Source organism: Lithobates pipiens, unplaced genomic scaffold (genome assembly GCF_037356315.1).
Source record: "Lithobates pipiens isolate NorthernLeopardFrog02 unplaced genomic scaffold, aLitPip1_a1.2 Scaffold_27, whole genome shotgun sequence".
NCBI classification, from domain to species: domain Eukaryota; kingdom Metazoa; phylum Chordata; class Amphibia; order Anura; family Ranidae; genus Lithobates; species Lithobates pipiens.
This window is the reverse complement of record NW_027507788.1, coordinates 32,629,453-32,644,027: the sequence shown is the minus strand read 5'-3', so window position 1 is coordinate 32,644,027 and position 14,575 is coordinate 32,629,453. Positions and strand designations below refer to the sequence as shown.

Below are 14,575 nucleotides of genomic sequence, written 5' to 3'. Positions count from 1 at the left end.
GGATTTTTCTAACAACAAAAAGTAGAAAATATCATTTTTTTTCAAAATTTTCGGTCTTTTTACGTTTATATCGCAAAAAATAAAAATCGCAGAGGCAATCAAATACCATCAAAAGAAAGCTCTATTTGTGGGAAGAAAAGGACGCAAATTTTGGTTGGGTACAACATTGCATGACCGCGCAATTACCAGTTAAAGCAGCGCAGTGCCAAATTGTAAAAAGACCTCTGGTCATTTACCAGCAAAATGGTCCGGTCTGAAAGTGGTTAAGGGAATCTCTTTGGGAGCCCTATATCATCAGAAACTAGGTCCCCATTGGAACATTTCCCCTCTATTATTTTTCTGGGGAAAAAATAAAATTTGTGATTTTCTTTTACTTTCACTTTTATTGATAATGGTAAACATGACAAATAGAGAGCATAAATCTCCCAAACAGGGGGCACAGACAGCAATAAAATCCTGAAAGGTGTTCTAATCCCTCTCCACTTTATCCAAAACAAAAAAAAACAAAAAAAATGTTGCCTTTAGACCCCTTTCACACTGGGGCCGCCCATGCATTTGCGACAAAGCGCTGCTTGTTTTAGCAGCGCTATAACGTTGTTTAAGCTGTGCTTTTTGGCTACTAGTGGGGCGATTTTAACCCCTGCTAGCGGCTGAAGAAGGGGTTAAAAGTACCTGTGTTTTGGCATTTCCAAGGCGCTTTTCAGGCCATTCATTTCAATGGGCAGGGCCTTTACAGCTGTATACAATGCTCCCAATCTGCCTCAAAGATGCCGGTTGCAGGATTTTTCCTAACGTCTCGCAAGCGCACCGTCCCAGTGTAAAAAAAGTCACACTGAAATGAATAGGAGGCGGATTTCAGGCGCTTTACAGGCGCTATTTCTAGTGCTAAAGCGCCTGAAAACCACCTCAGCGTGAAAGGGGTCTTAGTTATACTTTAAGTGATCAGGACATACAAGAAGCCAGATGCTGACTGATCCAACAAAATTCCAGCTTTACCTAAAATATGGACTTTTAAGACTATCCTAGATCATTTTTGATAGGATATAAAATGCAATGTCTCGGGGCACACCAAAGTCATCTAGAAGAAGTTGACAGATTTGGGTTCAAGAGCCTTCTTCTTTTACATCCTTTGTGGCTACAACGCTTGCTCTTTCCAGTTCTTTCCGATCTTCGAGACTCCTGTTTGCCGTGGAGTAGGTTTCATTGAGAACTAATTCGATTAGGGCCACCAGAGACTTTTTGAAAATGTTTTTGAAGCTTTCCACAATGAACAGGTAAAGTATCGGGGTAAGGCAGTAGTTGATGCATGTGAATAAAGTTGTGAAGATCAGTAAGATCTCAAGTAATTTCTCCGGGAACTTGCCGGGCTCCACCATCATTCCATACCACACATGGTAAGGGGTCCAGGAGATAAAGAAGGATAGGAGAGCAGTACAAATTATCTTGTATGGTCTGGTAGACCTAGCCAGGTTTTCTCTCTTCATCTTGATAAAAATACTGAGATAACAAATTGTGATTATACCTAGAGGAATTAATAATCCCACAAGAAATCGGAAACCAAACAAGGACCATTTGGTCTGTCGTTCATCCAACTTGCCAGAAAGGGTGTAGTCATTGTAGCAAATAGTGATATTATTCCTATCTCTTATATCACGAAATGCTAGGTAAGGAGAACTGAATAAAAGAGCGAATGTCCACAATGCTGCACAGATAAGAGAAGCTTTGCGGGTGTTCATGTGTTTTCTATACCAATGAGGGTGAAACACCAAGCAGTACCGGTCAAGGCTAATTGTTGTGAGGGTGAACACCGATCCATACATGCATACCGATACTAAAGAGTTAACAAGCTTACACAAGAACAGGCCAAAGATCCAGTGAGGTCTCATCATCAAATACACAGCAATAAATGGGGTGATGAGCGTGAAAAAGAAGTTCATCAAAATTAGGTGAAGGAACCAGGTTGTGTTCACCGTTCTTCTCATCCTGAACCCAAGAACCCAAAGATACAAGGAATTCACAATCAATCCAAAGACAAATATTAAAAGCAGAAGCAAAGATGACATCATCTTGGGAGTCGTGAAAGGTTCATAGATTGCTTCATTGTCCATGTTGAGCGGCCATCCATGTGTTGTATTATTATCCATTGTCTTTTGGAAAAAATAAAATGCATAATAGACAATTAATATCTATCAGGAACTGGAGTTCATAAAATTCTTTCTATTTGGTATGTTTATAATGAAACCACATGGGGAAAAAAACATTCTAGCCTTGTCTTTGATGGTAGGAACTTTTTTTGATGGTTGAATGTGCAACAAATCATAAATAATCAAATTGCAAAATGATGCCGCCCCCCCCCTCCTTTTTTTTCTTCTTTATTTTGGTATATTCTATTCTTTTCTATTTTTTTTAACCACTTCAGTACCAGGCACTTACCCCCCTTTCCTGCCCAAGCCAATTTTCAGCTTTCTGCGCTGTCGCTGTTTACATGGCAATCACGCGGTGATGCTACACTGTACACAAAGAGAATTTTTAGAATTTTGTTCCCACAAGTAGAGCTTTCTTTTGGTGGTATTTGATCAACTCTGCGGTTTTTATTTTTTACTAAACAAATAAAAAAGTCTGAAAATTTAGAAAAAAATTAAAGTTTTAATTTCATTTCTATTATAAAATGTTGTAAATAAGTACGTTTTCTCCTTCACTGATAGGCACTGATAAGGCAGCACCGATGAGGTGGCACCAATTAGCGGGCACTGATGGGCAATGACGATGGGCACTGATATGCGGCACTGATGTGCACTGGTAGAAGGCACTGATATGCAGCACTGATGGGCATTGATAGGCAGCACTGATGGGCACTCATGGGTGGCACTGGTGGGCTCTGATGGGCACTGAAAGACTGCAAAGATGGGTACTTATGGGTGGCACTGATAGGGGGCACTGCTGGGCACTGATAGGCACTGATAGGCGGCACTGACGGGCATTGATACATGGCACTGATGGGCACTGATACGCGGCACTGATAGGCATCCCTGGTGGCACTGGCAGTGGCAGGTATTGTGAGTGGGCACTGATTGGCAGCCACCTGAGCATTGATTGGCGACTGCCTTGGCACAGATTTGCATTTACCTGGTGGGCTAGGGGGGGCATGATGGTGGTCCTGGGTGAGATCCAAGGGGGGGCTGCGCTGATAAACAATTAGCGCAGACCGCCCCACCCCTGTCAGCCAATTGGCTCTCCTCTACTCGCGTCTGTCAGATGCGAGTGAGGAGAAGCTGATCAACATTTACGGCTTCCTGATCAGCCGTAATTGAACACGGCTGATCACGGCGGCGGCTCTTTACCGAGATTGGTGTAGTGGTGTGTCAGACTGACACACCGCACCCCCGATTGCCGTAATCAGCACCCCCCACGGCGCGTGGCAGCTGTTATCCTGCTGGGCGTCATTTGACGACCCAGTCAGGATAACTGAACTACCACCCGGCCGTCATTCTGCTATAGGGCGGGCGGGAAGTGGTTAAGCACCAAGAAAGGAAGGTGCCAGTCTCCTATTGCATAAAGTTGTCAGTATAATGAATTTAAGGTATGACATCAAGTATTTGTGATTAAAACCCATAGTATCCAAACTATGGTCCGGGGGGGGGGGGGGGGGCAGGTGTGCCCCTTTGTTTGCCTTTATCTGGCCCTTGGGGAACTATTCTTCCCGCTGATGCCAATGATGGGGTGCCATTCCTCCCAATGACACCAACAACGTGGCACTATTTCTTCAACTGGCACCAACAATGGGCACTATTCCACCAACTGATACAAACAATGGGGCACTATTCCTCCAACTGACTCCAGCGATGGGGCACTATTCCTCCAACTGATACTAACAATGGGGCACTATTCCTCCTATTAAAACCAGTGATGGGGTAGGGCTTATTCCCATTGATGGCAGTGAATTTTCTACTCCTACCAGCCACAGTCTGGCCCCCCTAAAACCTGAATAACAGTAAACTGGCCCTTTGTTTCAAGTGGTTGTTTCAACACACATTAAGCCAGCCTTTCTCAACCTTTTTACCCAAGGGGAATCCTTGAAAAAATGTTCAGGTCTCAGGGTAACCCTGGTAAGATTAGTCTTTCAGAGGTCATTAAGAAAATGTCTCTAATTGGTGGTGGCAAATGGGAAGAGTGTCCCCCTTACAGAGGTGGCCAGAAAGACTCCCTTGCAGCAGTGCCAATGGCTCTGCCAAGTGGCATTGAACCTGGAACTGTGCAGGCACCATCAGATGGGAGGTCAGTTAGCCACAGCTCAAGAAACCCCTAGCTACCCCTGGAGGAACCCTATGGATTCTCGGAACCCTGGTTGAGAAAGCAGTCACGGTCCACTCTTATCATAATCAGAGAACCACACTGAGAGATGCCATACAGCCCTGGCTGGGGCGCACGTAGAAACAAAGTGGCTGCAAAGAGGCTGCAGAAGGTCAGCAGCATTAAGTTGCAATATAGGGTGAAAGAAGTTTTAAGACAGCAGTTATTTTTGATAAACACTGCTTTAGTAAACTAAACGGCATTCAGATAGGGTCACACTTATTTTAATGCTGCATCTCCCACCAACTTTAGTGCGGCATTCTGTACATTTGCGACATAAAAAACGTTAGAAATGCAAAAGAAAACAAACAAATAAAAAAAAGTACAATAGAACCATAAAGAGACTTACCACTAGTCTTCTGGAGCTTCTTATTCACTAGAGGCTGATAACGAGATCATATGCACCCAGCATAGCAGAAGGAAATTGTGGATTTGTTTGCATCAGTGGAGGGTAAAGTATAAAGTTTCACATTGAATATGCAGCGAGGACTGGGGGGAAGGAAGTATCTATGTTTGTCCTTTTAAAAGAATAGCTAGTAATAGTCACGTTCAACTGGACATGTTCTATAGATAGTAGTAGTCACAATCAGCTGGACTTGTTATGTAATATTGAAAATGTTTTGTAGCTTCGCCATGCCACTTCTTTAGCTGCACGCCCGTAGGACGTCATATGATGCCCTTCAGTTGAAGTGGTGATATCTGAATGATGCCTTCATCTACAGGAATCATTCAGATATCATGGTTTTCGCCTGGTGATTCCTTTTAATGTAAAACCCGTCCTAGCGGCTATTCAGTGGGAATAGGGTTGCCATCTCATCCCTTTAGGCTCGATTCACATCTATGTATGTTGCTTTTTACTGTTTCCGCAGTGCTTTTTGCTGTGCTTTCTGTGTTTATTTAACTGTAAATTTACTGCGATTTTGCCATGATTTTCTGTTTTTTATTTACTGTATTTATCGGCGTAGAAAGCGCACCCCAAGTTTAGGAGGGAATTTAAAAGAAAAAATTTTTTAGGAGGGAAGTTTAAGGAAAAAAAGGATAAGATAGCTGCATGGCGATCTACGACATTTCCGGGTCCCTCCTTCTTTATCCATCTGCCTTCTGGGACACACACTGGTCCCAGAAGATGGCGGGACCAGTCAGAAAGCGCAGCACAACATGCGCATGCACAGAAGGAAAGGCTTCACTTCCTGTTTCCCTTACTTCAGATGCCAGCGCCTGACGTATCGGGTAGGGATGCGGGACATCGTGGGATCCCCAGACAGGTAAGTGTCCTTATTTTACATTTTTTACTTGTAGCTGCTGACTCTTTTTTTTTTTTTTTATACATTCTGGAACTCCTCTTTAAGGTGGTAATTACTTAGTGCCTTATCTGCATTAAATTAAAGAGGAAGTAAACCCTTATGGGTTTACTTCCTCTTTGTCTCCCTGCAAAGGTAAAGCATAATGGGCTACTATGCATCGCATAGTAGCCCATTATGTGTCACTTACTTGACACAGGAGCCAGCGATGTCACCGCTGTCCCCTGTAGTCCGGAGCATCCATCTTCTTCGGGGTATCGCTGCTCCGGCCACTCACAGTGCCGGAGCAGCGATGACGTCATTCCCGTGCATGTGCATGGGAGCCGCCATTAATGGCATATCGGCCTTAGCAGCGGCGTGTGCCGTAGACAGCTGTGACTGTCTTAGTAAATATCTTATTGGACCTACAGGTGAGCCTTAATCTAGGCTTACCTGCAGGTCAAAGTGGTTTGTAAGGGTTTAAAACCACTTTAACCTCAGAAGTAATTCATATTTGTTTGTGTTTGAAGGGATGAGGTGGCAACCCTAATTGGGAAGCCGAATTAACATAGAGCTGGCCATGTACCCGGCCATATCTATGACCCTGGGAGGTCAAATAGGGTTGCCACCTGTCCAGGATTCACCCGGACAGTTCGGGTTTGGAGTCATGTGTCCGGGTCTCAGACTGTCTGCAACCCGGGCACATTATTTAGACTGGCCTATGGCTTCCCAGCAGGGTTGCTGGCTGCAGTTGTCTAAGCTGAGAGTGTCTGTTACTCTTTCACACTACCCAAAGCCAACACTAACAACCCCCCCCCCCCAACACATACAGATGGGAGAGGAGAGAGGGCTCGATCTGCACCCTCTTCCCCCCCACCCCTACCCCTCTTTGCCCACACTCCAATCCCTGGCACTGTGCCTCAGAAAAGGGAAATTTGGGCCAGAAATTTGAAGTCCAGCAGCCTCAGATCCAACTGTATGAGAGGTGCTGACTGTCAAGAGGTGAGTGAGCTCACCATCCATCTCACCATCCATTCATCTGTGACTGAAGTCTCCCCCCTTCACTGTCTTGCCTCTGAGTAAGTACACTAAGGCAAATCAGGGTTCTCAGAGCACCCCTTATATCAGAGTTTCCCTTTACACCAGAGGCCACAGTCTTTCCCCTTACATCAGAGTCCTCTCCGTACATCAGAGTTCTCAGAGTCCCTCCTTAGATCAGGGTTCCCAGAGCATCCCTTATGTTAGAGTCCCCAGAGTTCTCCCTTACATCAGAGTCTGGAGAGTCCCCCCTTACAGTGAAAGGGAACTCTGCAAGTTCAGATGTAAAGGGGAAACCCTGTGGACTCTGATGTAAAGGGGAACTGTTGTTATTAACTTCATATGATTAGAAATGTTATTTAGTAGCAAAATAGATGTATAGTTTATACTATAAAAAAAAGATCGATGTGCACCGCTAAAGTGTTCGGGTTTGACTTGAAGAAAAGGTGGCAACCCTAAGGTCAAAAGCTATGTCATGACATCACATCCAGCTCTGGCAGATGTAAACACGGCCCGCTGCAGACACTCTTGCCCTCTCCCCCTGCTGAATGCCCCAAAACCTAGCCACTTGCTATGGGGGCACTTGTGTGTCCATAGACACACTGCACATGGCTGGCCCCTCCCCCAATTCTCTGCACTGCCAATGGCTCCCACTGCTGTCTCTCAGCCAATGAGGGGAGAGAGAGCCGAGAGAGCCACTGCTCCCATGCACATCGCTGACTGAGATTGGACTCGGGTAAGTATGGTGGGGTACTGGGAGAAAGCAGACCAGGTAAGGTTAAATATCTTCTAGCTGTACAACCACTTTAAATCCATTTCTGAATGCCAAATGGAATGAACAGTGAGAAGTAGGTGAAGTCAATCTATTTTTATTTATTACAGTATTTACAAAAATTTATACAGCACTTTATATTCTGTACATCGACATCAGTCCATGCCCTAGAGGAGCTCACAATGTAAGAACCCCAACAAGCACTGGGAAAACATGCAAACTCCATGTAGGTAGTTTCATGATTGGAGTTTAACCACTTGCAATAGGCCAGGCAGGACTTTCGTTATTCCGAGTGGATGTCATATGACTTTCTCCAAGTCGATCTGTCACCAGCTGTGTCAGGAGGACTCCCCCAATGACAGATCACTGTACCAGCCCGCTGCGGGTACCATGTGATCCCTGTGAACAATCACAGCAGATCACATGATAATTATAAGCAATAGATGTCTTCCTTTCATGCCATCCATTGTGTACAATTGTGTTGCTACCTGTGAATAGTCACAGTGCTCACATGGTACAGACAGGGCCAATCACAGCCCATTTGAAAAACCTTCTCTTTAAAGAAGCTTATCCTGTGTCTAACTAATACACTGTTTTACTTTCTCCATCAGCTCATCCCCCACAGCTATTTCCTTTTGTAACAATTGACCCTTCCTCCACCCAAAATCTGAAACACTGCTATCTGCTTTTCATGTGTGTCTTTAAAAATGCTGGTATGTTGTTTTTGCTCAACAGTCTGTAGCCCTGTCCACATTACAATGCTTTATTATCTGCCTTGTCTTACCCAAAATGATGGCTCATCTAACTTTAGTGCCCTCTTGCTAGTCTGTTTCTGAAGTTAGAATTTGGCCCTGTTAACCAGCCAAGCTTTATTACCTCCTGATTGATAATTGAAATCCACCCACACCCCACCCCTATCAGTATAAAGCTAAGCTTCATTTTGTGGGAAGCTTTTGCAGGGGGCACATTTACAACTGGGGCTCTTTCTCCAAGTGGGGGGGATTTCAATAAGTGGAAGCACTTCTGACTCTGCACTTCAGCGAATGCACAAAGCAAAGGTACACAAAAAAATACTTTGAAAAACACCGCAAAGACACCAGGTGACCTCGTTTAACCCTTTAGCACTTTCTCCTTATAACATGCATTCTCTACCACTCCTTCTGACAGCTCTGTCCTCTATACTAAAATTATCTCAACTCCACCCCTCTTCTCCCCCCCACAGCATATATATATCACCCTCACTTCTGTCCTCTCCTTATTACTGAACCCACCAACTCCTGCTAATTCTAAATCCACACACACTAAAAATCTCCAAGACCCTGGGGCATATCCCTTCATATAAATCTCACTCTCATATTATCTCCCTCACCCTCCTGCTTCTCCTAACCTCTGGAAATATATCCCCAAACCCTGGACCTCCATCATTAAACTGTACCCATCACCCTGCACCCTCTGGCAGCAGCCGCAATCAACACAATTTAGTTCCCATTTCTATTCTTCCCAAGACCAGACTCCCTTTCTCTTGTGCCCTTTGGAACTCCCGCTCTGTCTGCAACAAACTCACCTCTCTACATGACATCTTTATCACCAACTCATTTAACCTACTCGCCATCACTGAAAACCTGGCTCCACGAATCAGACACTGCGTCTTCTGCGGCCCTATCCCATGGTGGTCTTCTTTGGACTCACTCCCCCAGATCCAATGGACGTAAGGGAGGAGGTGTCGGAATCCTTTTAGCCCCACATAGCACCTTTCAGGTACTTCAGCCACCTCCCTCTCTGTCACTCTCCTCTTTCGAAGCACACTACATTTGTCTCTTCACTCCAATTTCTCTAAGAATAGCGGTTATCTACAGGCCCCCTGGACCAGTATCAACATTTCTTGATGACTTCTCTGCCTGGCTACCCTACTTTCTTTCTTCTGAAATCCCCACAATCATTCTCGGGGACTTCAACATCCCTATTAATACTAAGGCCGCGTACACACGGGCGGACTGTTCGCCCAACTTTGTTCGTCAAACAATACGACAAACAGTCCGCTCAAAATTTGCATGGACGGACTTGACCACACACGATGAACGAACAGTCCGCTGAAAGCGTGCGCGATGACGTGAACGGCACGTACGACGGGACGAGAAATTCGACGTCCAATACACTGCAATGCAACCTTCGCCGTGTAAATCCTTTCTGAGCATGCGCGAAACGTAGTTTGTCGAACAAGCCTACACACGAGCGGACTGTCCACCGAAACCAAGTTTCAGCGGACTGTCTTACGGGAATTCCGAAAAACTTTGTTCGTCAGACTGTCCGCTGAAACTGTCCGCTGAAGCCCACACACGAGCGGATTGTCCGCTGAAACACTGTTCAGCGGACAAAGTTGGGCGAACAGTCCGCCCGTGTGTACGCGGCCTAACACTTCTGCTCCTTCCAAACTTCTCAGCCTAACCTCCTCCTTTGACCTGAAGCAGTGGATACATGATCCTACTCACTCCGAAGGCAATATCCTTGACCTCGTCTTCTCTCACCTTTGCACTCCATGCAACCTCTCTAACTATCCATTCCCTCTCTCTGATCACCACCTTATTAGTTTCACTCTCTCCCTCTCCTTCACCTCCTCTCCCTCCAACCGCATTAAAGTTACCCACAGAAACCTACATCATCTCAACCCTTCTCTTCTCTACTCTGCTATTGACAACCTCTACGACAAAATCTCACCCCTATCCTGCACCAACCTAGCCACTTCTGTCTACAACACTTCACTTCTAGCCTCTCTGGACTCACTGGCCCCCCTCACTACACACAGAATCAAGCCCCGACCCCTTCAACCTTGGCAAACGAATGTCACTAGAAGTCTGAAAAAACGTAGTCGTGCTCATGAGCGCCTGTGGTGCAAGACCAAGTCTCAGAGAGATTTCAACCAATATAAATCTGCCCTCCAAATATACAATTCTAGCCTCCTCTCTGCCAAGCAGAACTATTTTATCACTCTCATCAGCAACCTATCATCCCGTCAACTCTTCTCTACTTTCAACTCTCTACTTCGTCCTCCACCGCCTCCACCCGCCAACTCACTCACTGCCCAGGAGATTGCTAATCACTTCAAACAGAAGATTGATACAATTCGCTACTGTTCTGATACCCTCCACGCTTTACACATCATGCCCACAGGCACAATCATTACTTCCCTCTTTCAACCCTACCACTATAGACGAAGTTGCTAAACTACTTGGTAATGTCCACCTTACCACCTGCCCTCTGGATCCTGTTCCCTCGCAAATGCTGCGTTCCCCCTCTGGCTCTATGCTACACTCTCTAACTCACATCTTCAATCTCTCCCTCTCTTCTGGCATCTTCCCCAACTCTCTAAAACATGCACTTGTCAAACCCATACTTAAAAAACCCTCACTGGACCCATCCAATCCTAACAACCTACGCCGCATCTCCTTGCTCCCCTTTTTATCCAAACTACTCGAACGTCTGGTCTACAACCGACTGAGTGTCCACCTCGCTGATAATAGCCTTCTTTATCCCCTTCAGTCTGGATTTCATCCTCAACACTCCACAGAAACTGCTCTCCTAAAACTAACAAACGATCTACTAATGGCCAAAACCAATCGACATTATTCTGTACTCCTCCTCCTGGACCTCTCTGCTGCCTTTGATACGGTTGACCACCCCCTCCTTCTCAAAAAACTCCACACCTTTGGTCTTCGTGACCGTACTCTACGATGGTTCTCTTCCTACTTATCCAACCGCACCTTTAGCGTTTCTTACAACTCTACTTCCTCCTCTCCTCTTCCTTTCTCTGTTGGGGTCCCCCAAGGTTCTGTTCTTGGACCACTCCTATTTTCAATCTATACCTCCTCCCTGGGTCAACTGATAGCCTCCCATGGCTTCCAATACCACCTCTATGCTGACGACACCCAAATCTATTTCTCTACCCCTCAGCTCACTCCCTCTGTCTCCTCACGTATCTCTAATTTACTATCAGATATATCAGTCTGGATGTCACATCACTTCCTCAAAATCAATCTATCCAAAACCGAACTTATAATTTTTCCTCCCCCATATGCCCCTTCCCCTGATCTCACTGTCAAAATTGATGGCACAACCATAAGCCCATCCCCTCACGCCAAGGTTCTAGGTGTAATCCTGGACTCTGAACTCTCCTTCAAGCAACACATCCAATCACTGTCTAAATCCAGCCGCCTCAACCTCCGCAACATCTCCAAAATACGCCCCTTTCTAACCAATGAGACAACAAAGCTCTTAATTCACTCGCTGGTCATCTCTCGCCTCGCCTACTGCAACTCCCTTCTCATTGGCCTATCTCTACATAGTCTATCACCTCTTCAATCCGTCATGAATGCCGCTGCCAGACTCATCCACCTTACCAATCGCTCGGTGTCTGCTACTCCTCTCTGTCACTCCCTCCACTGGCTTCTGCTCAGCCAAAGAATTTAATTTAAATTTAATTTAAAATACTAACAATTACATACAAAGCCATTCACAACTCTGCCCCCAGCTACATCACTAGCCTAGTCTCTAAATACCAACCTACTCATTCTCTTCGTTCCTCTCAAGACCTCCTGCTCTCTAGCTCCCTCATCACCTCCTCCCATACTCGTCTCCAGGACTTTTCCAAAGCCTCTCCAATCCTATGGAATGCCCTACCCCAATCTGTTCGCCTATCTCCTACTTTATTAGCTTTTAGACGATCCCTGAAAACACTTCTCTTCAGAGAAGCCTACCCCACCCACACCTAACTGTATTTTCATTTTCTCCATCAGCTCATCCCCCGACAGTTATTACCTTTTGTTTCAACTTGACCCTCCCTTCTAGATTGTAAGCTCTAACGAGCTGGGCCCTCTGATCCCTCCTGTTTTGATTTGTATTGTAAGTGTACTGTCTGCCCTCGTATTGTAAAACGCTTCGCAAACTATAACCAATATAAATCTGCCCTCCAAATATACAATTCTAGCCTCCTCTCTGCCAAGCAGAACTATTTTATCACTCTCATCAGCAACCTATCATCCCGTCCCCGTCAACTCTTCTCTACTTTCAACTCTCTACTTCGTCCTCCACCGCCTCCACCCGCCAACTCACTCACTGCCCAGGAGATTGCTAATCACTTCAAACAGAAGATTGATACAATTCGCTACTGTTCTGATACCCTCCACGCTTTACACATCATGCCCACAGGCACAATCATTACTTCCCTCTTTCAACCCTACCACTATAGACGAAGTTGCTAAACTACTTGGTAATGTCCACCTTACCACCTGCCCTCTGGATCCTGTTCCCTCGCAAATGCTGCGTTCACCCTCTGGCTCTATGCTACACTCTCTAACTCACATCTTCAATCTCTCCCTCTCTTCTGGCATCTTCCCCAACTCTCTAAAACATGCACTTGTCAAACCCATACTTAAAAAACCCTCACTGGACCCATCCAATCCTAACAACCTACGCCGCATCTCCTTGCTCCCCTAAAACTAACAAACAATCTACTAATGGCCAAAACCAATCGACATTATTCTGTACTCCTCCCACTGGACCTCTCTGCTGCCTTTGATACGGTTGACCACCCCCTCCTTCTCAAAAAACTCCACACCTTTGGTCTTCGTGACCGTACTCTACGATGGTTCTCTTCCTACTTATCCAACCGCACCTTTAGTGTTTCTTACAACTCTACTTCCTCCTCTCCTCTTCCTTTCTCTGTTGGGGTCCCCCAAGGTTCTGTTCTTGGACCACTCCTATTTTCAATCTATACCTCCTCCCTGGGTCAACTGATAGCCTCCCATGGCTTCCAATACCACCTCTATGCTGACGACACCCAAATCTATTTCTCTACCCCTCAGCTCACTCCCTCTGTCTCCTCACGTATCTCTAATTTACTATCAGATATATCAGTCTGGATGTCACATCACTTCATCAAAATCAATCTATCCAAAACCGAACTTATAATTTTTCCTCCCCCATATGCCCCTTCCCCTGATCTCACTGTCAAAATTGATGGCACAACCATAAGCCCATCCCCTCACGCCAATGTTCTAGGTGTAATCCTGGACTCTGAACTCTCCTTCAAGCAACACATCCAATCACTGTCCAAATCCAGCCGCCTCAACCTCCGCAACATCTCCAAAATACGCCCCTTTCTAACCAATGAGACAACAAAGCTCTTAATTCACTCGCTGGTCATCTCTCGCCTCGCCTACTGCAACTCCCTTCTCATTGGCCTACCTCTACATAGTCTATCACCTCTTCAATCCGTCATGAATGCCGCTGCCAGACTCATCCACCTTACCAATCGCTCGGTGTCTGCTACTCCTCTCTGTCACTCCCTCCACTGGCTTCCGCTCAGCCAAAGAATTAAATTTAAATTTAATTTAAAATACTAACAATTACATACAAAGCCATTCACAACTCTGCCCCCAGCTACATCACTAGCCTAGTCTCTAAATACCAACCTACTCGTTCTCTTCGTTCCTCTCAAGACCTCCTGCTCTCTAGCTCCCTCATCACCTCCTCCCATACTCGCCTCCAGGACTTTTCCAAAGCCTCTCCAATCCTATGGAATGCCCTACCCCAATCTGTCCGCCTATCTCCTACTTTATTAGCTTTTAGACGATCCCTGAAAACACTTCTCTTCAGAGAAGCCTACCCCACCCACACCTAACTGTATTTTCATTTTCTCCATCAGCTCATCCCCCGACAGTTATTACCTTTTGTTTCAACTTGACCCTCCCTTCTAGATTGTAAGCTCTAACGAGCCGGGCCCTCTGATCCCTCCTGTTTTGATTTGTATTGTAAGTGTACTGTCTGCCCTCGTATTGTAAAACGCTTCGCAAACTGTTGGCGCTATATAAATCCTGAATAATAATAATAATAGATTCTAAGCTCTAGCGAGCAGGGCCCTCTGATTCCTCGTGTACCAAATTGTAATGTAACTGTAATGTCTGCCTTCATTTTGTTTAGAGCTGCACAAACTGTTGGCGCTATATAAATCCTGTATAATAATTGTAAAGGAAATTTGTAAGTTCTGTATATAATTGTATTCTATTTTGCCCTCACTGTGCACACGGCACTAAAAATGTTTTCAGTACATGTTTTTTTTTAAATCAAATAAGTTTTTATT

The 14,575-nt window shown here is 45.3% G+C and overlaps 1 protein-coding gene across 1 annotated transcript; it reads right to left on the bottom strand.

Moving 5' to 3' along the window:
* Positions 1–271: 271 nt before the first annotated feature.
* LOC143933146 (putative G-protein coupled receptor 33) lies at positions 272–4,814 on the bottom strand. Its single transcript, XM_077456081.1, has 2 exons — positions 4,700–4,814; positions 272–2,147 (listed from the first exon to the last, which is right to left on the bottom strand). Exon 2 carries the CDS (start codon positions 2,142–2,144, stop codon positions 1,104–1,106), a length of 1,041 nt encoding a protein of 346 aa, XP_077312207.1. The 5' UTR covers positions 2,145–2,147; positions 4,700–4,814; the 3' UTR covers positions 272–1,103.
* Between the last annotated feature and the right edge of the window lie 9,761 nt (positions 4,815–14,575).